This window comes from Glycine soja, chromosome 6 (genome assembly GCF_004193775.1).
Source record: "Glycine soja cultivar W05 chromosome 6, ASM419377v2, whole genome shotgun sequence".
Taxonomy (NCBI): Eukaryota; Viridiplantae; Streptophyta; class Magnoliopsida; order Fabales; family Fabaceae; genus Glycine; species Glycine soja.
Genome location: NC_041007.1, coordinates 15,028,435 through 15,052,573, shown reverse-complemented (window position 1 = coordinate 15,052,573; position 24,139 = coordinate 15,028,435). Strand labels below are relative to the sequence as shown.

The window sequence follows — 24,139 nt, the reverse complement described above, 5'->3', positions numbered from 1 at the left end:
CTGTGGGGGTTTGTTATTTGAGCAAGTGAAAGAACATATCTTACATAATTTGTAACCTTTGAGTTGCATGTAATTTTTTGTCATCTTTGAATTACATTTTGGCAAAAATAGTGTCTACAAGTCAGTTTTGTAAGGTGAAATTTAGTTCAAATCCATTATTTAAGAGAAATACATAGTTAAATTTGCAAGTGATTAGGATTATGTAGAAATTAAATGATAAACTAATTACAAAAGATAAATCATATAATTAGTCATTTCTATGTTCAAAAGTTGCTTATAGCAATATGTTTTTACACTATTAATATACATAATTTAGATTTAAAAAACTAGACTAATAATTGCATTAGATATGTAACTCTTCACTAAGGGTAATGAAATATGATTTTTTATCATAAATCATGAAATGTAACTTTTGATCAAAAGTCGTATGATTTATTACTTTTTAAAAGATCAAATCTCTTAAAAAAAACATGAGATGAAAAATAATTAGAACCAATATACAAGTATAAAAATATAACAGAAAAATAGAAATGGTATTCATGACTCATTAAAGAAAAGTATAACAAAAATATAATTAGAACCAATATACAAGAATAAAATATTTCATGGTATTAAAGAAAAAAACAAACTAATGATAACACGTGAAAACAAAACCCCATACCATCATAGTTTTATCCTCGGCAATCACGTATTCATAACTTGTGGCATTTTTACTTGATAACACTAAATATTAATTGTAAGGAGAAAAATCTGGAAACCTTGAACGGTGGAGCAATGGCATAATAATACTAAAACCAAATATTCTAATGAAGTCACAAAAGAATGCACGTACTCTTACTAAAACAAAATAAAGATATTCAGTATAGAGAATATTGGAACCGTTAATTTCATTCCCAATTCGGAACACATTCGTATTTAAGAAGAAAGAGGAGGCAAAAAGTGCAACCAAACTTCTATTATATTGGTGGTATATGACTATGTTACAGGAGGTGGCGGAAGCAATTCAAGCAAAAGGGTGTTTTTTTTTTTTTTTATACATAAATGCATTAGGTGTGAGCATATTGAATGTACACCCAATTTTATATATATTCTATACTTTGGAACCATAAATTCTTTATCTAACTTTAATTTAAAAAAGAAAATGAAGAAGAAGAAAAAGTTTTAATAACATCTAAGATTTCATGTTATTATATCGCAAAACTGTTACAATATGCATCAACTTAATGCTATAATACCAATTGATGAAAAATTAATAACACATGATGCATAATTATAACATGTTTATAATAACTAATAATAATCATATAGTAGAGTTAAAGAATGTGTACATAAAGAAGAGATAGAATTCATTATAATTATTGTCTCAATTGAATCACAAAGAATGTCAAATGAAGGAGATACTAAAATTGTCTAATGTAACAATAATTTTATAATCACTCACATAAGCATAAAACAAATATTTATCAATCAATATATCATATATTTTATCAATAATCATAAATTTAATCTAATAATTAAACAATGATAATTCACAAAATTCTAACGATTAGTAACAAAAACTAATCATTAAGATTGACGGATAAATAAATTAAAAAAATCATCGTCAAGGGAATTGATTATTGCATTGGGCTCTATATTATCGTAATTCATTGCACGGAAAAGCTTATTGTAAACGTGGTTTATTTTGGTTGTAATATATTTTTTCGCGGAGAATAAGGGGATGAAAGTGGCACGTGTGAGTAGTGATGAATAGTCAATCTTCTAGTGTGTCAGAAGCGAGAGTTGATGGAGAGTGTCAGAAGGCAAAGAAGATGAGTAAGCAAAAAAACACGACCACACCAATCGGAGCAGATGAAGTTATGAGTGATGACGATATTGACGGGAAAACATGTCCTGTCTTGTGTTTTTCTTTCCCTTTGAGTTGAGAATTCCCTTTTGATCACTCACTCACTCCGTCACACCCATCTCTTTGTTTCTTCCCAACATCATGGACTTGGACTTCAAGAGGGCTTCAACTATTCATTCCACCAATCATCACTTCTCTTCTCTCCAACCTTCTCGCCTTCACTCTGGTACTCTCTCTATACTCATTTTCACTTATGCATTTCTGTGTTTGTGTTTTGTTTATTTCCCTTGAGCCATGGTTTTTCTGTTCATCTTTCCTTTTGATGTGAAAATGAAATCCTATAGGTTTGTCTTTTCCCTGGTGGGTACAACTGAGTGAAAAAAGAGAAAGAAGGCATTTGGATTGCATTGGACTTTTTGGTGAACTGAATAAAAGCCCATATCCCCTTTTGCTATATGATTGGCTTCTTGGGGTTGGCTCAGTGACAAAGTTTAATGTTAAGTTCTGTTTTTTTTTTTTTTTTAAATTTTTGGTCATGAGTGCAGCCACTTGGAAGCATGCAGTGTTGCTCTTAATGTCAGAAACGGTTGAGCTTTGAAAATATTTATTGTTTTGAATTTGTTTCAAGTTGGCATCATTTGCATGTAACCGTTTTGATCAGGGTCTGTGCAATTCACGGTTGATGCAAGGGACAGCCAAGTTATTGTCTGGCTTTAATGGTGATTTCAAGGTTCTCTGTTTATGACAAGTTGGACTTAATTCGGATAATAAAACAAACTACCTTGGGGGATTCTACTAAGCTTCCATAATAGGCCTCTCTTACCATACAAGCTCCTCCACTCTGAGATATTCATTTTTGTATATAACAAGACTTCTTAAGCCTTCAAAGCAATAGGGAAAAAAAAGTTCAAAGGTTGAGTGAAATTGGAGAGTGATGACGAAGGAGTGTGATTCACCAAAGGAACAGCAGCCTCGAGTTCTTGCCATAAGGAGGAATCTGGAGAAACTGAAGCTAGAATTGCACAACATCAACCGAGGAATTGACTCCCATGTACAGGGGAAGAGAGTGAATGGAACTTGGGGGGCTTCAAGATACCTTATTGGAGAGGAAGATGATACCGAATCTGATGGAGGTGAAATTGAAAAAAAAAAAAATTGTGTTTATGTGAATTTTTTTTCTTACTTGGGGCATAACAAAAGTAATATTTGATCCTATAGCTTCACATTGGACATAATGCCCGATTAAAAGGTTCTGATCTATCAATTGTGCATGAATGCTTTGACATTTGTTATTTTGCTGGATATATTTGATCCTATGGCTTCACCTTTTTTCCTGAGTTTTGGATGTGCCCTGGAAGTTTCTAGTGTTTAGATGGGGAAGGGAAAAGGGGGTGGGGGTTGGATTGGATTATCAGTAACCCTCCTTTTTTTTTCTTTTTTCAAACAATAAGTTACCCAATTTTAGAGAAACTTGGATGGTTTTAAACATCAAAAAGCGGAGAAGAAGAAAAGCTTATTTCTTAACCTCCTATTTTCTTCCCTTAATCTTTCACTCCCAAACATACCATAAAGAGCATAAGGGAACCTTAGCACCGGGCCTTTTTCTTCTTGTTCGTATTTTGTGAGCTTGTGCATTTGTAGCTGTGCATCACATACTGCTCATTTATTTACCCTATTGCTCTTTTTCTTTTGAGATGTACCTTTTATGGCATTCAAAATGGAGCTCCTGTGCCAGAAATAGCTTAGTGATGTTGATTCCATTTAAACCACACTGAGAATTATTCACTGCTCAATTATACAGATGAGGATGATGATGCTCAATCCCTTCTTCGATGTCCTTCCTGTGATTTTGAGATTGATTTTTCTTCTCTGCGTATCCATTTGGAAGAGATGCACTGCTATGACCCAAAAAATATGGTATGATGGTTCCGAATTTTAAAATTTTATGTTTGGCAGAAGTTATTGATAACAACCTAACATGTTTTACACTTTTGTTAGACTTGTTCCCTTTTCCTACTTTCATTGATTAATTTGGTAGCCTGTCCGTCCGGTGATTTTATTATGGTTTATAAACTATAGTTCCTAGTGTTAGTGCAATTGTAGACACTCAACAGAAATTTTATGTATCTGCTTGTTATGGTGAACTGTTCTGATCTGTGAGGGAAAAAAAGAAAAAAGATACAGACAAAATTAACTGGCAACCATTTTAGTTAATTGCTAAGAAAGAATGAAATAATGTATCTGAACATTTCACTCAGGTAATTAACTTACATTTGAAATATGGAATCAGACTGACTGCCTGCTTCAATGTTCTTGTATCAGCTATGTCCTGTGTGTGATGAAACATTAGGGGAGGATGCAATCAGGGTTGCACAGAATTCAAGTGCACAAAAGGTATATGTTGCTTATCTAGGAAACTTTGTTAACCTAGCTCACTTTTGGTTTTAAGAGAACTTGATTCTTGCCCCACTCAATTCAATATGTTAATATAATGATCTATACTTTCTATAGAGAGCTTGGAAGTCTGACAAATCTAGCATCTCGTCGGGTGATTCAGTAGTGCTTGAAAAGAAACTTCCTGACAGGGGAAGCAAACACGAACCAGTTCCTGATCCACTTTTGTCACCGTTTGTCCGCAATGTGTCTGTTCGAAACTCCCATGGTATCCATCCTGGTGAAGGTTCCTCCAGGAATGCCGCATACATTTTCAATGCAAAAGGGTATGATCCTTCTTTCCATCTGTATATGACTATTTTGTATTGGTGGTATGTTTGTATAAAGTGAAAAGAGAAAACATGAGAAATTGATAGTTCACAAAGTGTAAAGCATTAAAAGAATGTAGTTCAAAATTAACATGTTTTTTTACTTTATAGTCATTGCTAATCTCCTGTTCTAGGAAATGTTATAAATGTAGAAATATATTTCACGGGTATCAGCTAAACTCAAAAGTGCAGGAGTATATCTTAATCTTATATCATTGTAACTCATTCATTGTTCTATACATAAAATGTAATAATAATAATGCTTCTTAATGATATGGGTTATTGTATAGATGATGGTGATACATTATATAGTTCCAAAGTATTGTATTTTATAGTACATTAATAATTATATGTGTGCTGTGGATTTACAAGATATATCACTTGGAGTTTATTCATTAGTTAGTTAACAATAACCTACATTCTATTCATGATGTAACATTGCATATATGAAACAAGACAAAATATATTCTGCTTTGGAATTTTTTCTTTATTCTTTCCATGTGAAGGTTACTGAAAGAATAGGGAGGAGTGTGAAACAAAACAATTTGCGAGAGTTTTTTAGAGTTGTTAGACTTAGACATGACACGGATAAAAACAAGACTTAGAAATGACTGGAGAGAGGGGAGGGGAGATTTCTTTTTGATTGAGATTCATCTGCTTGAATTCCTATAAATGATTCTGTAGAGTATATTCATGAAGCCGCCAAAATGACTTAGGCATTCACCTGCTAGTTCCATCTCACTGTTAATATTAAATGTCCTTTCTGATTTTATTTTTTTTCTGGTTTCACTAGAAGCCGAATACTGCTGTTCTGACAATATATAGCTTGTTTTGCTCTGAAACAAGTTTAGCTAGTCCTAATTAGTAATTGTACCAAAAGGAGGTTGATTTCACTTTTCTGAAAAGATAATGATCTTTTGTATCTCAAGTTTTAGTTATAGTTTTCAAGTAGTATAGTGTAAATGGAAATGATTTGCAATCGTTTTTAGTGTAATGCATTTGTTGAGATACAATTCAGATTGTTTTTTGAAGCTCTTTCTCCAAATCTAGCTTTGCATTAACCTACTATAACAGTGATTATTAAATTGGCAATTTATAGAACAACATAAAGAGGTATGATGGTACCCTTTAGAGAGGTTTACTCAGTAATTTTAGAATTTCTTCCCATCGTACTGAATATGAAAGCTTTCATTCTGAATCTTGAATTTGTTGTATGATGATACACTTTTAGCCTGAATTACTTTACTGTCAATGTGATGTGTCACCCTCATTAATATCTCCTGTCATTTTGACAAGCATGTTCTCCTAAGAAGCGAATCTATCTTACTCATCTTGTTGAATTTGGTTAGTTAATATTTGTGACGAGTCACAATATTGAAATATTAACTATCATTTTTCCTTTAATACATTTCAAAATTTATTAGTTAAAAATATTTGTTGCATTGATTGTGAGGAGTTTTACTATGTAGGTCCTGCATTTGATGCTGCATAAACTTAGTAGCAATGACTTATACTGTCTTCAAAGTAGCAATAGAAATAAGGTGTATGCAAAATTCTCTACTTAAATCTAATGCCAAAACGTTGCTGGTGGTTTTGTTTGCAGCTCTAGGACAGATGCACCCCAGGATTCAGCTGATGAGCAGGATATTGAAGAGAGAAGGCTGAGGGCATCTTTTGTTCAGGAGTTGGTATCATCAACTTTAATCTAGGAAATATGCGGCTTAGAATTTATAGACACATTCATGCATTCGGATAGCCTTTATGCTCCTAAAGAAAGAACATCGTTTTATTGTCTCATGGGTTTAGAATAGCTGAACTAAGCATTGGATAATCATAAAATTGGATAATTGCCTCGTTTTGCAGGCTTGCATTACTGAACTTTTGAACTTATTTAGGTATATTTTTCGTCTATATAGAAGTTTATGTTTTGCATTACCTTATTATCATGCCAAGAATGAGCTAAGATTCACATATTTTGCTCGGAATGTTTTTAATAATCCAATTGAAGGTTAAATCGTCAAGACCTCTGGATATGAGGCTTGATTTATTCATCAGGTTAATCTGATGGTGAACTGGTCAGTATTGTTTGGTGTTTCAACCAGGGTGTTGTGGTAACCAGTTTAGAGTTTAACCAAGTGTACTGGCCAGTCTTGTTTGGTTATTATAACATTGCAACAGGGTGAAACTGATGAGCAACTGATGTTCTTTGTTCGAGTATTCATTCCTGCTCAGTTATCTCCCTGTTGAACAATAGTTAGGCGTAACTGTAGTATTAGGTTACTGGTTATTCTCTCTATCATGTTAGAATGAGTTTATGTAAAAAAAAAGTAAAATCCGCAATTGTAGTTTTTAGTATTGATTAATCTTATAAGAAAGGATAATGGAAACTTGAAAAGAACCAAAAAAAAACCCTTATCTGAGAATTTGTTTAGTATTAACTATTTAGGTTGTTTATCCTTCGTAAAGATAGCAGTTAGCACACATCATTCATGAGAAGCCGATACATGACAACACTCGCAAATTTTATACTTTTTACTCAAGAATTGCCAGTAAATACGGGGATTATAGGGTTTTAAGACACATCACTAACATCAGTTATTAAGGGTGTGTCTGATTTACCGTTTTGTTTCTTTCAACACCAATCCACTGTGGAAGGAGGATTGATATTGAAGGCACATTGAAACGCAGGATTTGGCCAAAACAAACTGGCTCTAACATATCCAAATTCATTCCTTATAGATAGTTTTCTCTTGTCTTACTTATTTTTATAGGTAGTTTTTTAAGTGATATTGTTTTAGTCACAATCCGGGTTAATCAAAATACAAGTGTTAAAAGCATTTGAATGATCAAAGATACGGAGGAGGCATTTCTGCCCAAATGCAGAATGAGAAAACCCTGTAGTGTGTATGTGGAGAACATTTTCATAGCTTAGCATTTGTTTTTGCCGTAGGAAGCCAAGAACACACGTTGAGTCGAACTAGATGCAAGAAATTTTAGCTTCTCAAATATGGTGGCTCTGGACTTTGTGCATATGAAATAGAATTCAAAGCAGAAGCAAATCCAGTTAGCCCACCGTGATAGCTTAACTTAATTAATTAACTAACATCTTTTGCATATTTACTTTCAATAAGAACCTTAAGTTCAACATACAACAAGGAAGAGGCATAACAAACAGGAAAATCGTTCATCCTTCATCATTGATTGCAATTCAGCAGCAAAACAAAATGAAGTAAAACAGTAACAAGAACAACAAAGACATTTTCATTTGGGACAGAAAAATATTATTATCCAATAATATCCATCCTAAAAGTGCAATTAAAGTATAAGAAAAAGGGAAAGCAAAGTACAGAAGCTGTATAAAACGGAAAAAATTAATTAATTAAAAATAAAGTGACAGAATTTTCACTCAATAATGGATTGGATAACACCAGCACCAACGGTCTTCCCACCTTCCCTAATAGCAAACCTCATTCCCTGTTCGCAAGCCACAGGAACAATAAGCTCCACCACCATCTTGACACGGTCACCGGGCAGCACCATCGTGGACTCCTCATCCTTATCATTCATGATAGACGTAACCTTCCCAGTCACATCGGTGGTCCTCATGTAAAACTGAGGCCTATACCCTGCAAAGAAAGGTGAATGCCTACCACCTTCTTCTTTCTTCAAAACATAAACAATCGCTGAGAACTTGGTGTGCGGCGTAATCGTGCCTGGTTTAGCCAACACCATTCCCCTCTGAATGTCAGTCTTCTGAACCCCTCTAAGCAACAGCCCCACGTTGTCTCCAGCCAGGGCTTCGTCTAGAATCTTCTGGAACATTTCTACACCTGTGACGGTTGTGTTCCTTGTTTCTCTCAAACCTACAAGGTCAACAGTTTCCCCTACTTTGATGGTGCCACGCTCTACACGGCCAGTGGCGACGGTGCCACGGCCGGTGATGGAGAAGACGTCTTCGACGGCGAGGAGGAAGGGGAGGTCGGTCTGGCGCTGGGGGATGGGAATGTAGTTGTCGACCTCGTCCATGAGTTGGAAAATCTTGTCGACCCACTCGTTGTCGCCGCGTTTGATTGCAGGGTTGGCCATGAGTGCTTCTAGGGCTAAGAGCGCGGAGCCCGAGACAATGGGGGTATCGTCACCGGGGAATTCGTAGGAGCTCAGAAGGTCGCGGACTTCGAGCTCCACTAGTTGGAGAAGCTCTTCGTCGTCGACTTGGTCTTGCTTGTTTAAGAACACGACCATGTTGGGGACACCGACTTGTTTCGCTAAGAGGATGTGTTCTTTGGTTTGGGGCATGGGGCCGTCGGCGCCGGAGACGACTAATATGGCGCCGTCCATCTGGGCTGCGCCGGTGATCATGTTTTTCACGTAGTCAGCGTGGCCGGGGCAGTCCACGTGGGCGTAGTGGCGGTTCTCGGTCTCGTACTCCACGGTGGCGGTGTTGATGGTGATGCCTCGGGCGCGCTCCTCCGGGGCGGCGTCGATCTCGTCGTATTTTTTGGGGGCGCTGTTGCCTAGGGCGGCAAGAGCCATGGTCAGGGCAGCGGTAAGGGTGGTCTTGCCGTGGTCCACGTGGCCGATGGTGCCGATGTTCACGTGGGGCTTCTTGCGCTCGAATTTGCCGCGGGCGGCGCGGACGGTGAAGGTGCGACGCGGGGTGGTGGTGGAAGAAGGGGTGCGGCGGAGGACGGTGGTGGGGTGGAGGAAGGAGGAGGAGAGAGGGGTTAGTTTGTGGGTGTTGGTGGTGGAGGAGCGGAAGGGTGTGGAATTAAGGGAAGAGGATGATGATGCATGGGGGAATAGTATGAGTTTGGAGGAAGCTGTTGCTGAAGAAACTGCCATGGCTGGTGGAGAATTTTGGATAGAAAGAGAAGAGTGAAGAGGATTATGTTAGTGTAGTGTATTGAGTAATGTAAAAATTGTGTATTGTTGTGTTATCTATTGGTGATGTTGGTGAATGTGTGGATAGATAAAAGATGGCCTCATATCAGCTCTATCCTCTTTCTGCCTCAATTTTGGAGGGACGCACTGGATCACATCTTTTGCTTTCTCTTTCTCTCACTATTAACCCAAGTCAGATGCAATTGAAGCAAGGTGAAGGGTTAAATATTAAAATGGGAAAAAAAGATTCTCTCCTAGGGTATCACAAACACAAAGTCTTTTTATGTCAATTGGAGAGGAGTCAAACTAGTTAAAATGTGTTTTTTTTTGTGGTAAATTATAGTATTTATTCATTTTGTTAATTTAGGCTTTGCTTTTTTATGCTTCTTTTTAATTTTGCTTTTAATATTTTCATTTGTTTACTTTTTACTTTTTGTTGCTATATATTGATATTTATATTTGTTAATTATTGAAGTTTTTATGTTTATCATATTTATTCCCCGAAAGGAAGGAGAGATTCTCTTTTATGATTCAACTTATTAGTCTATCTAGAATTAAAATTTGCAAGAAATAAAATTAAATGAATTTATATTAAAAGAATTACTGAGAACAAAGTTTAAATATTAAATTAAATAATTGTCAGGAAAAAACTTAGTTCATAAGGATGGAACTCATATTCTTTTGAAATGTGAGATTGCATTTTGTTGTTAATATGAGAATTTATAAATTAGTTGACAATTTATAATTGTTATGGTAACTGTTCTTTAAATCTTGAGACCACTTGTCTTAATTAATCTAGTGAGTTATTAGGATCTGGATGTTGCAAAATGGATTGGGTCGGTCCAAATCAATCTAGTGAAACGTAAGGTTTTATCTTAATTTGTTTAGTCTAAATTAAATATGAACTTTAGTTCGATCCAATCATGACTCAATATAAGTTAAACATGCAAAAATATGTTAAAAGTCCCTAAAAATAGGTTTTTATAGGATCTGAGTTTCTTTTTTAGGCCCAAATTAAATTCAGGTTTTTACTCGTTGTTGCCTGTAACCTAAATCGGGCTGCCCCATGTCGGGGTTCACATGAATTTTTCTCGTCCAAAATCATATTAAATAAAATAAATGAAAGGTTAAAAATCTTTTCTTATAAATGAAAGGTTAAATGAAAGGATTCACAATAGACCATTAACTAAGAGCCATTTGATACAATAATACTTATTGAACGGTTAAAAATCTTTTTTTATTAATAAATATTAATTATTAATTTGTTAATTTTTATTAGTAGGAGAGATTTGAACTCAATTTTTTTTTTCTCTTTCTCTCTTTAATTATTAAGTCAATCTTATAACTCTATACAGACAATTTTTTTTAGTAACTACCTATTGAATTTTAACTATAGTAAATCTAATATATTCATCCACTATGTCAACTGTGTTATAAATTTAATATGTGTATTCAATATTATAAAATCCATCGTGAGTATTTTTTTTTTTTTTGAAAAATTGTTGTACAAATGCCTTAAAGACAAAATTTGTGTTCAATTTCATGTGTGATGTGAGCATATTTACTAACGAAGTTAGCATATTAGATGAACAATAACATGTTAAAATTTTAGAATGGCTAAAATGAAACAAGAAGGTTTGAAATGATTAATTTGATTTTAGAGAGACAAAAACATACTTTCCTCTTTATCTTTTTATTAAAGAAGTGTCTTTCAAACAATTACAAATTATATAATAAAAATATAATAAAAAAAATAAATAATAGTAATTAATAAGGCCCATCATATTTTGATGTGCTGAAACTCCTAATCTATATTATATTTATCTTTATATTATTTTTGTCTTTATTTCTAGCTTGTTTTATTTTTACCTTATTATTATTATACTCATACTCGACTTGGTACCTCTTTGGTATCCGATATTTAACTCTGGATAGACATAGAGATCTAACTAGTACTAAGAGTTCTCTTTATAAATTTTCAACAAAAACCCTTGAAGACTTATCTGAACACTTAGAAAGTCTTACAAAAACACAAAATTTGCTATTTAACAAAGTGCAAACTTTTGAAAATAAAGTCAACGATATTTTGGAACTTCTTAAAACCAAAGACCAACAAATTCGTTTTTCTACAAACGAATTCGATAAAATCATGACCCAACTCTCTAAACTATCTTTAGGAAAGACCACTAATCAATCCTCAAATAAATTTGTGTTAGCAAAACCAAAAAAATGAGAACTATACCCTTTATAGGAACTTCACAAACAGTTTCAGGACATAACCCTGTAACCGATTCTATAAACCAATATCCTGGAATCTTGGATAGATTCTTTAAGAGAAAAAACTCCCAAACCAAACAGCTGGAACAAATAGAAGACATAAAATCCAATATTGATATTGGGTCAAATTCTAAGATAAACTCGTTCAATCAAAGACAATTATACAACCAAAACTAGCTAAGTTTTGATAGAACTAGTTTATACAAATATAGAAGAATTGATGACTTTCATCTTCCTTATGGAAGACACGAGATTATCAGATTAATCTCAGAACAAACTTGACGACAACTTCTTAGTACAAATAGAAGATATGTACACTTAGGGTTAATTGTCATAGGCATCAGGTCTCTAACAAGGTCATTTGTGGGAGCTAAAGCTTATGTAGTGTTCTTCGATCAAAGGTTTAGAGATAATAATTCTCAGACCATAATAGGGGTGATAGAAATAGATATAAATCAAACAGTCTGTCTGATGTATATTGTCCCTAATTATACAATGAATCTTGGTGATTTCATACAAAACATAAACTTAGAAGTCCAGACAATAGGTTTTGGAAAAAACTTTGTAGGACATAACTTACACTTAGGCATTACCTTCATAGGCAGAATAAGTGATCAAATATCCCCTAGATACATGATAAATACTAATCCATTAGTGACAACTTTATCATCTGATGGAATTCAATTTTTGCCACCCAAAATCTTTTATTCCTCTAGAAATCAGAATAATAAATGGCAAACACATATCGATGTTGGATCCTCTAGGAGTGCTATAAGCACCCTTAGATCAGCTATAATAACAAATAGAAGATTATGAAGCATAAAATGTTTGATGAGTCTTCCATGAAAAGATCAGTGGATGGAATGGGAGGAGTTTGTTGTCCATGACAACCACTGGTCTCATAAATCTCTTTATTCTTCTTCTCCTTTTGGAAGAATTGAACCAATTTATTATTATATTCAATCGGGAAGGGTATGAAAAACTTCTCATTGTGTGCTGGCAGGAAGAGTTTTGTATCATGGGTTTCTCTTATCTGATTCTAAGAAAAACCATTGATACCCTTGTATTTGTGCCTTCATCAGGTTGTATTGGTACTGTATGCTACCCTGTATATCCCAGGTCTCATTTTCATCATTGACCAGATAAGGAGTCTCGGTGATCTTCTGACAGGAGTTTCATAACATGACAGGGATGATTTTGAGCAGAAAAATTGCTCGGGCAAGTTACAATTTTGATGAAAATATAATCCATCATTTCTACTTGTATTAGATTGATAGCTTCATTTATAGAGGGATTAAACCCTTGGAATTCTATTTGAGGGAGGGATCAGGATTGATTCTAGACATCCATAGTCCAAAAGACTTTTTGTGGAGATTATTAGGTCTTCATATTCGAATGACTTAAATTGGTCTAGGTCTAGTCTAGCTTTCCTGAAAAGAAATTTTATTTTGCAAAGACAATTAATTTTACCTTTGCAGAATGACATTTTGTTGGTACACACAAATTTCTGGTTGAAATAGGCATGCACACCTATGTAAATGCTAGGAATTTGGGTTTGATTGTTGTGTACCCTAAACAATAATTTTTGTATTTTCTTGAAATTATTTAGGTTAAAACAGTTTATTATTTGTTCGAGGACATTTGGGCTGATTGAGTCTATGTAGGATTTGGGGGAAGTTTTGGTTTGGTCAACATTTATGATTATGGTTGTAGTTTCTAGCTCGAGGGCCTTCTTAATTTTATTAATAATATTAGTGGTATTTAATTTAAGGACTTTTTCTGTTACTTCCCTTGAATAACATTCTTTATAGATTGGGCTTTTAAATATCCTCCTTTACCAAGCAAAGGTATTTCAAATTGATGTAAACACTTTTTATATGAGGTCCTAATAACAAGACAAAAATTGTATAACTTCTTTCAGAAGGAGAGACTTTTGTAAGTAAAGGTAACCTTATAATAAATTATAAATTTTATTGTAAGTTTATTTTCTACCATACTATAGTATTTGGATAATAAATATTAATAATACTTTAATACTATATTTATCATAATATACTAACGAGTTAAATCATCAAAATATCATAATTTGTATTTATTCAGTCCTTTATAAAGAGATATTATCATCATCTAAAACTAGGTTAATAGTTAAAAGGTGAATCGAAATGGAATTAATTTTAATACAAGTTTAGGATGAATTATCCTATTAAAAAATAATTAAGATAGAGTGTATTTTACTCTATTTATTATTAAGTCAATTTTTGAATAATAAAAAACAAAAAATTACTAAAATGTTATGTTCAACAAACTATTTTAATTAGTTTTAAATTTTTTTATTAATTAAAAAATTTATTTGATTATTCGATAAATAAGTTTTTTAAATAATTTTAAATGTTTTTTAAATGTTACTTAAAATAATATCTTTTAAAATATTAGCTTATAACTTTTTATATTTTATTTATTTTTTATCCTTAAAATATTTATTTAATTTTCTTATTACACTTTTTAAATGTGTTATTTTACATTTTGTATTTCCTCTAACAATTAATTTTACCAAAAATTTATGTTTTAATAAGTTAATTTAAAAACTTTAAATTATTAACTTTAAATTTTCAGATACCAACTTACTTCTTATTTTCTAGTTAGCTTTTCAATTAATTTTGTGAAAATCAATCCCAGAGTTATACAAAATTAATAGCAAAAAACTGAATACATGAGAAAAAATAGTTGACGAAATAAAAATCCTTGTCAACAACTTCAATCTATGAAAACCAATTTCCACGAGAGAAGCCTAACCACAGGGTTTTGCTCTTTTTGCTCAGATTATTTGAGGTGATTAATTAAATAAGCATTTGAGAGGCTCCACCTCCACGTGGCATTTTCCCAGCGTTGTTCCTTAATCCTTGATTGCGACGGGTATTTGATTTATGTCTCCACGTTAAGTGGACTTGCTGGAAGCTAGATCACCATAAGAAGACCATTTGCTTATGTCTACATCTTTCTTTGTTTGGATTAAAAGTAAAACAAATTCAAAAAAAGAATAATAAAGTAAAAATATACATTGTTTAAATAGATAACACTTAGAAGAAAATAAATAGATTTTTTAATTTATTTGGATGAGTAAAAAGAAAGAAAGAAATATTGCAAAAATGTTTTATATGAATTAAAAATCAAATATGAACTTTTTTTTGGCCTTTTTTCAGTATTAGTTATTTCATTGATTTTTATTTATAAAAACTAATTTTATTTTTAAACATTTAAAAAGTGACACACTTCTTCTCTTCTCTTATTTCACAGTGGGAAAAATATTTTTGGAATGGATGGATCCCATTAAATTAATTTTCATTCTCCTTAATTTTCTGTTTTCTCCCATTTACTTAACTCTTAGTATATATGAATAACTTAAAATTTCCTATCAAATATTAAAAAAATGAAAAAAAAATAAGAATTATACTTTATAATATTTCAAAATAAATATTAAATTTAGAATTCAAATCAAATTTTAAAATATGTGATTAAAACACGGTTTGTGCATGAACATTAACACAATGTTTGGATATTTGAAATGTAGTGAAATGAAATTATTGTACAAATAAAACTAAAAGAGTATAATGATATTATTCTTATGATGTTTAAATAATTAATGTGGTGAAAAATAAAAAAAATACAAAATTTAACTTACAGCATAATCTAAATTATGTAACCATATGGCACATTTTAAATCCAAAAAAGGAAGTTTTTTTTTTTTTACTTGTATAATAGTAACAATGAAATTTAAACCTAAAATCTCATATTTTACTCAAACCTCCCACTTCTAAACTTATTTTAGTGAACAAAAAAAATTATTGTTATTTTGTCTTTTTTTTTTCTTTCACAATACCTTTTTGGTTTAAAGATGAATTTAGTCTTCGTAAATTTACATTTTTTTTTCAATTTTAATTATTTTAAAATTTAATTTTACAATTTTGATACTAAAATTGAAAAATATAAATTTACAAAGGAAGTGTAATCTTCCCTGAACTAAAGTCATATTTAATCCTACCTTCTTATTTGGTAATAGATAAGTGAATTTCTAGAAATACATGGAGGTGCCAACGGTCCAAAGTCTGGTTCAACCAGTGAAAATCCAGTCCGAAGTGGATGACAGGTGGCCCAAGGTGCTACCACTCCACCACAATAATCATTTGTTATATATGCATCAAAATAATATATATTTATTTTTTTTATTTTACATTACTTATAAGTGATTCATGCGGTTTAATTGATGATTCATTAATTGGATCATTGGCACAGTATAGCTTGACTGGTTTGATGATCGTCCAATTTTTATAACATTGAGCACAAGATGTGCCTATTCAAGGATCAAAGAACATTACAGATCGTCCTCCTACTTTACCAAAAATTAATAACAATTAGTACTTACTCTCCCATTACAACAAGTTATACATCATGATGTCTCATATAAACCGCATATAGCAAGATAATGCTACATGCCCCCCTTAATAGACCCATTTACTTTAACATGTAGCAATCCCCATTGCTTCCTTGCTTTGTTAGATCTCACAATGCAGTCTGCAATGTCACGCATCAACAACGCCTTTCCTCATATTTGCATTTCATGTTTTCTTCCTACAACACCTTTTCCAGTGATGCCACCTACTCCTAACATCCAATCTTGGTTGCTTTGATTCGTGGTGCCCCTACTTCAAAGCACACAAGATCCATTCCGCAGTGCAATGACATTCACATGATTATCTTCCTTTGCGACCCATGGTCCTTATTTGCATTTCCAATTGTGTTTACTACTACAGCTTTCATGACTTTTACCAACTTCTATTCAAGATACCACTCCTGAGTATAATTAGTGACTATTGATACTCAACAACCCAGTTTTGGTACCTATTTAAAAGTTCGTACATTCCTCACCCTACTCCATATGCATTCTGTTACACACGTACCCCAACCCCTGCACTATGTAACCTTCCTCCCAATTATCTCCCAATCTTTCCCGACACTATACCTTTCCTTTTTTTCCTTCACTTCACCCAATAGACCCCATTTTTTATTTAATACCGGATTCATAATCCATCCCAAAAGAAAAGATGAGGTGTGTTCTCCTTTGCATTGTTCCATCGCCATGAGCAGATTTTGAAATTTTTTCAATTAGACATTCCTCATGCATCACACCCCAACACTGGAAGAAGTTATCTTGCACTTCCTATGTCCAAAAAAAAATGTTAAGAATGAGGAAGGAATAAAAACAGTAGAAATTTAGTAGGAAAAAAGAGTGACAAACACCAAAAACTAAAAATATGAATGAAAAAAGGGAAAGGAAAAGGACATGCTTGTAGGCAAACTAAAGTCCCTAGTTTGCATGATAGTGTTTCTTCTCTTAAGCACTGTCTCCTTTGCACTCATAAGAGCTGGTACTAGATGGTAGAGGGAGTTTGTGAAGTTGGTCTCTTTCTCCTTCTCCATGTCTCCTCCGCGTGACAAACACAAAACTTGTTTGCTTCCTTATGTTTGATGTTGCTCCCTTTGTTACTTGCATGCATTTACTTTGCTTTTAAGTTTTATAGGATAAATATAGACCTGGAAGATGTTTATGTACTATGTAATCTTTGATTAAGAGTGTTTTGTGCGCTTAAGTTTAACTTTAACACTATCAAGTTATTGCAATCTAACTTTAACACTTCCTTATGTTAGTCTCCCATTTCCATAGAATTCTTGCATAATATTTTATATTTAGACATGTTAAGTGAAAATTGATTTTAAAATAATTATTTTAAAAAAAATTGACATTTATATAAAACTATAAAGTATGAAAATATTTATATTAGTGGGTTATTATAAACAATTGTAGGAAATAAAACGAGAAAATGAAATTAGTTAAAAAATAATTTAATTACTTTTAACCATAAGTTTCTAAATTTTACTTGCAATAAAAGGGTTTTTCTCATAATTTAATTTTATCACTTTGATAATTTTTTTCCAAATAAATTAGAATATTTATTTAAGAAAAACCTTTTACACTTAAAAAAGTACTCCCCTAAAATTAATCATAACGCATGTACTTGACCTGTTGTCCTCTCCTATTTTATCTGTTTTTTTTTTTAATAAAGCTGTTTAGTTATGATAAAAAGAAATAGTTTCAATATTATTAAATGAAAAAATAAAATTAATAGAATGAAAATAGTATTAAGTATTTCTAGGACCTTGAAATATGAAAACAATACTATAGCGGTAACGTTCTAATTTATTAAGGTTATCAAAGCAAAAAACTCAATTTTCTTTCTAATATATATACATCGTGGTTGACTAGCATTTTTTATTTTAAAAAATAATTTTGTATATTTTTTGTCTATATGAATATAATTAAATTAAATTTAAGTTTTTTAACCTTAAATTATAATCCAGAACAAATTTCAAATTTCCAGTAGTTGATCTCCAAGCCCAAAAATCCTAGATGGGAAGACCTTCGTATAAACTGAAACGACAGCAAGTTATATATGTACAAGTATATATTTCCTATAGTTTAATGAATTGTATCATACTATTTACATATGAGAAATGATATTCATATAATCCAGTCTTGTGACCTCTCAAAGCTAATTTCTCGTTTCAACTCCATGTTTTTTAGGTAAATGCAGAAATAGCATTAAGTCCTCCAAGCTCTTGGGACGTTATGCCGTAACGAGATTTCTCCTGCAAAGATGACTCCCCAGTCCCCAATTCCCAGTCCCTAGTTAACCCAGCTGCAATTCCTCTTGACAACATATATTATACCAAGAACACTTGTGCCATTAAAAATTTACCCTCTTATGCATGAATTATGAAACCCAAAATATCAACAGTTCCAAGCAACAAGCAAGATCACAACTTCTAAATTTCACTCCTAAAATGAGCTTTCTAAGTGAACTACTACCATAAACCACACAAAGTGGCATTTAGATTAATGAAGGGCAAGCCTGGCCATTTCACTGTCAGGCATCTGCAGGTTGCATATATTTAGGACCTTCTGGCACATTTCTGGAGGAATTTCCATCAAAAGATCTGAGACAGCTAGTTTGTGTTTCCTCTTTAGTTCATCTAACTCCTCTCTTTGTTTAACCAACAAATTCTCCAATTTTGTTGTTATTTGATTGATGTATTCCATTTCAGATTTCTCACTGGAAGGAGAATCAGCTATCTCATCACATTCCTGCTCAATGGTACCGTCAACACAATCATCAGCTGAAATACCACCATTTGCAGTCGGGTTGTCTTCCTCAGAGTTCACACCTGCTTCATTAGACAAGATTGAAGTCATATGTCGAGATGGAGAGTTTCCACCAAATCCCCTTGGTGAATCTGACCAGTACTTACGACCTGAAGGTAAAATTTCTAATGCAAGACTGCCAGGAGCAACAACAGAATCAATTTTCATAGGAGAGGCCTCTGGCCTAGTTTCAGAGGTATAACTTGAATCTTGATGGTTAAAGTCAACAGGAGTTTCACTGAAATTCCAACTAGGAATGTGATATCGAATTTCAGAATCAATCATCCCAGCAATAGTTGTAACATCTTGATCAGTGAGTTCCAACTCCTCAACCATTTCACTAGCAACAGAGATTGAAGTGTCTGCTTCAGTATCAAAAGGAAAGTGGATATTGCGAATATTACCTGTACGGAAATGAACATCAGAACCAATGAAAAAGCAAATAGATAAACTCTTTTAGGATAAAAAAAAAAACAAGAAGATAAAATTGAGGGAAGACCTGAGGAATCTGCAATTCGCAATTTTAAAAATATTGTATGATTATCTTTCCTCTGACCTTCCACCGTGAATTCCCTACTTGTCTCAACAGAATTATCCTCAGCAATAGCTTGATTATGAGAATTATTTCCTGTATTTGATACAACAGATGATCAACAAAATAAGATAAGTAATTATAGAATTTAGATAATTTAGATGCAGGATATATTTACCTGAATGATGGGTTTGAGATCTTGAAGATCGACCTACACTATCATTATCATAATCTGACTGAAGGAAGGGATCGATCAAGAGGTCTTTCGCAGACAATCGTTCCGACACATCAGCAATACACTTTTCGATAAATGCTTTAACTTCAAGATCAGCCACCTTTGCCAATGATGCTGGCTTTATTCCCTACGAGGAAAGGAAACATCAATAATAAACATAAAGATAATAAAAGACCATAAGGGTCCGTTTGGTTTGAGAAAATAGTTTCCATTTCTGTTTTGACTAATAATTGAAAAAACACCTTTTTCTGCTTTTGCTTTGCTTCTTATTTTTAAAGATTAAGACAAGAGAAGGTGAAAACAATATGGAAAATGTTTCCTTGAACCAAACAAGCCCGTAAACACCAGGAGTTCCATTCAACCAAAGACTTTTGAACAGTTATTTGATTCTTTGCACAACATATCAATAAGACTATGGAAGCAGACAAATATTTTTTCAATGTCAGAATTAAAAAAAATTCCAGAATGATATTCTTTTTCTACAAATTTTACAACCCTTAAAGGCTGTAATCTAACCACTTTTGAAGTCCACTTAAAAATAAAAACTCTAGATCATATCTCTAGCAATTCATACATAAGAAAAGCTAAAACATAACATGATTTTTATTGAAGAAGATATATTAACCATTATTCTCTGAAGAGGAGAACTATCAATGCTACTCCTTCTAACACACTCTCTTTATTGAAGACTACAATATCATGAGCAAGGCTCAACAAGTAAGAAGTGAGACCATAAAGTTTTGTGATTTCCAATAAATTCCAACCAATTCCTTGATTGTGTTCAGAGGAATGTATTGCTAGCATTTCTCAATCTCTAGAAGCCAATTAAAATTTGGGTTCAGCAACTGGAGAAGAAGAAAAAACACCAATTCAGATATTCTAAGATTTATTTTTTCGTCTTTATGTCATCCAATACTTTTGACTACTGATAAAAACAAGCAATGAGGCTGTAGTTCAAAAACATTCAGATCATGGAAATTTCATGATTTTACGTCTTATTTACAGAAGGACCAGCAGAAGTGGTCTTATGATCTCATATTCTTATCAAGTTGAAGTGTAAATTGTTGTACTATTATCCAAAGGTTTGACAAACATCACAGTCTCTAGAAAAATTAAAGAGCTTTCACAATGCATTGAATATTATATCCATCTACATTGAGATGGAATGAATAATTCTAATACCAGTGTGCATCACATCTTAAGTAAAAACATCACAGTCTTGTAAATAAAAGCATGTTAAGTAAAATAGCCCCAACATTTTGAAAACAGAGCACTTGACTTACAGATGTCACTTTCTTGTATATTTGAGCAGCATTGGTGCATTCAATATACGGGTACTCAACGGTTACCAACTCTAGCAAGCACATGCCAAAAGCATAGATGTCAACAAGCTCATTGTATTCCTCTTCATAAAGTTCTGGGGCCATGAACTCAGGGGTACCTAGGCTCATAATAAGAATTACAAACGCTTTCAGTAACAAGATTCCCACAGTACTCCACATAAGAAAAGGGTAATAAATGTAGTAATTTCAGGGGAAACGTTACCTATGACACTGTGAGCTGAATTGGCTTGTTGAAGGATAGCTGCCAATCCTAAATCACCAATTTTCACCTCCCCTTGATTACCATTGACAAAAATGTTATCACACTTAAGGTCTCGATGAATAACCGGCGGATTGTGACTGTGAAGATATAAAAGGCCTTCCAAAATCTGCCTAGACCATTTCTTCACAGCTCTCAAATCAACATGCTTATGTTTCTTCCGGTATCTAAATTTAGAGAAAGTCAAACATAAACACCAAAGCTCACAAAAGTTGCAAATAAAACCAAACAAGAAGCCAAAAGAGAAGAGACTCACTGACGCAACGTTCCTGAGGTGAAAATTTCAGTAATGAAGTTGATGTTCTCATTCTTGGTGTCAACCCATGAATTGTAAAACTTAATTATATTTTTATGCTTCAAAGTCTTGAGCAAATGAACCTCTGAATAAAGTCGCTCCAAATCATCGGAGTTACGCAACAGATCCGCCACCTTAACCTGATTCCAAGCCACTTCAATCCCTTCCAACTCATCAAACGCTCGATATCTAAATTACCATTTCACAGTCAAGGGGGAACAAAAATCCCAAAAGGAATCAATCCATGCTACTTACACACATTAATATCTATTGATTATTGACTAAGCGTAGAAAAATTCAGAGAAACAATAAAAGGATACACTTTCTTGAAAGCCCCTTTCCCTAAAACCTCCTTGTACTGCAGAATAAGCCAGCAAATAAAATCAGATCAATCGAACCAACCATCTTACAATGCATGCAAAACTAATCAATAATCAATACTAATTAATTAATAAAATAAAATAATGTTAAGGGCATAACAGAATGCATGAAGGATCAGCATTGAGCGTGGTGGAATTTCAAACAGACCCGACCATAGCGACCGGTGGGATCAATCTCGACGAACTCGATGTCGGGATCGTCGAGGTCTTGCTCGGAGGAATCCGGCGGCATTGGGGGAAACCCTAGCTGAGGAACGAACGACGTCGTCTATTGCTGTTGGGAAGAAGAAGAATAAGGGAATAGAAAACGGACAAAAATTAAAATATCGGAATTGTTATTAAAATGAAATTTGGAAGAACACAATGATTGTAGTTGGGAGGATCAAAGCTGAAAATCAAATGGGTTCCATTAAAACTACGCTCCCTGGTTCGTTGTCGCTACGACGACGAAGAGGGAAAGAGGGTGCGTGCAGTGTAGGTGGCACGAGACGCAAACTAACATAACATAATGTTGTTGGCTAAGTCAAATACTAATCTATTATAGCGTCCAAGGCAAGTTCCTCACTTTAAGATATTACTCATTAGGACGATTCATTTTTTATGGGTTTTGATTTTTTTGGAGTTTCTTGCCTTATGACTCAGCCCATTAGCTTCCTTCTTTTCTTTTTAAATATTTATGTTATATAATTAAAAATTTTAAATTATATTATAGTTAAAAATTATGATAAATAAATATTTTTGATATTTAAATTATATTTTAGATTAATGATAAATAATTTATAATATAAAAGTAAAATAATGTTATTTTTAATTATCGATTATTTTTTTAAAATATTAATTAATATTAAAGATATTAATATTGAAATTCAATTACAAACAAAGATATTAATTTTTTAAAAATACAAACATTATCGTTGAAAATGATAACTAAAAACACCCTCGTCAGTCGTCCAATACAACTTTTCTAATTTATATAGAGAGGGCTATAAATAAATATTTCACTGTTTTGATAAGAAGTTTAAAAATTATTTTATAATATATATATATATATATATATATATATATAAGAGTATATATCTTAATGAGAAAAAATATCTTCTTTGAGAGTGAGATAAATATAGAGAATTAAAATTTAATATCAAAAAATCATACGAATAATCAGATAACATTAAATCTTAATTATACATATTTAATTATACATTTAGATTTAATCGTTCACTTTCATAAAATAATTTCCTTTAAAATAATTTCATTTCATAGGATATGTGTTGTAAATTAGAATAATTAAATGAGTGACTTTTTATGAGCTGTTTTATAACTAGAGCATTTGTAAGAATTTTATTTAATAAGAATGTTTTTTGATTTTTTTATATCATTTATTTCAATTTATCCTTTTCATTTTTATTTATAAATTAAGTTTAATATTTTTAAAAGACATTATCAATAGTCAAAAGTAATCTTCTATCACAATATAACTTATTTAACATAATTTTTAAATATAACTTATATATTTAAAATATTTATTTATTACAAATTAGTATATATTTGAAAGTATTTATTTATATAAAATAAACATTTATCATATGCACGGCACAAAGTAAAATACTAGTTCTAAAATAATTATATAAAAAAATTAATATTTTTGGTGCATCAACTATTTTCTCATTAATTGAAGATAACAATTTTATTATTATTTATCACTAATTATAAAAAAAATTATATCACTATTTTTTAAATTAACAAATGACATCATTTTAAAATTGTGACTAGAGTTAAATTTAAACTTTATATATATAAAAAAAAGCCTGTTCTTCGATCCCTCATGACTTGAAGTTTAAAAAGTGTAAAAATTGAAAAATAAGAACAGGATTAAAAAAACATATATTAAGTCGAAGACTAAAAATATATTTTAAATCAAGGACTAAATTACACAATATAAAAATTTAAAAATTAAAACAAGATTCAATAGAAATATAAAGACTAAAAATATATTTTATCCTTTCTTTTTCATGAAATACTCTTAGGAAACTAATTGTTACTAGGTAATTAATTAAAAAGATAAAATATATATTAA

General features: G+C 32.3%; 3 protein-coding genes across 5 annotated transcripts; 1 reads left to right on the top strand and 2 right to left on the bottom strand.

The window, feature by feature from the left end:
- The first annotated feature begins 1,737 nt into the window (after positions 1-1,737).
- On the top strand, positions 1,738-6,551 carry LOC114416405 (protein DEHYDRATION-INDUCED 19 homolog 6-like). 2 transcript variants are annotated; one of them, XM_028381264.1, is made up of 6 exons: positions 2,022-2,072; positions 2,508-2,979; positions 3,648-3,763; positions 4,169-4,240; positions 4,358-4,566; positions 6,212-6,551. In XM_028381264.1, the coding sequence occupies exons 2-6, from the start codon at positions 2,781-2,783 to the stop codon at positions 6,315-6,317; spliced, it is 702 nt and encodes a 233-aa protein (XP_028237065.1). In that variant the 5' UTR covers positions 2,022-2,072; positions 2,508-2,780; the 3' UTR covers positions 6,318-6,551. The 2 variants fall into 2 exon arrangements, with proteins under 2 accessions (XP_028237066.1, XP_028237065.1); XM_028381265.1 differs by lacking the exon at positions 2,508-2,979 and having other exon boundaries at positions 1,738-2,072.
- Positions 6,552-7,777: 1,226 nt separating this feature from the next.
- LOC114416404 (elongation factor Tu, chloroplastic) lies at positions 7,778-9,673 on the bottom strand. Its single transcript, XM_028381263.1, has one exon. It carries the CDS (start codon positions 9,448-9,450, stop codon positions 8,011-8,013), a length of 1,440 nt encoding a protein of 479 aa, XP_028237064.1. The 5' UTR covers positions 9,451-9,673; the 3' UTR covers positions 7,778-8,010.
- An 8,530-nt stretch (positions 9,674-18,203) lies between these two features.
- On the bottom strand, positions 18,204-22,588 carry LOC114416403 (probable serine/threonine-protein kinase WNK3). 2 transcript variants are annotated; one of them, XM_028381261.1, is made up of 8 exons: positions 22,214-22,588; positions 22,006-22,043; positions 21,647-21,874; positions 21,334-21,557; positions 21,072-21,229; positions 19,732-19,915; positions 19,521-19,649; positions 18,204-19,425 (listed from the first exon to the last, which is right to left on the bottom strand). In XM_028381261.1, exons 1-8 carry the CDS (start codon positions 22,295-22,297, stop codon positions 18,716-18,718), a joined length of 1,755 nt encoding a protein of 584 aa, XP_028237062.1. In that variant the 5' UTR covers positions 22,298-22,588; the 3' UTR covers positions 18,204-18,715. The 2 variants fall into 2 exon arrangements, with proteins under 2 accessions (XP_028237062.1, XP_028237063.1); XM_028381262.1 differs by having other exon boundaries at positions 22,166-22,236.
- Between the last annotated feature and the right edge of the window lie 1,551 nt (positions 22,589-24,139).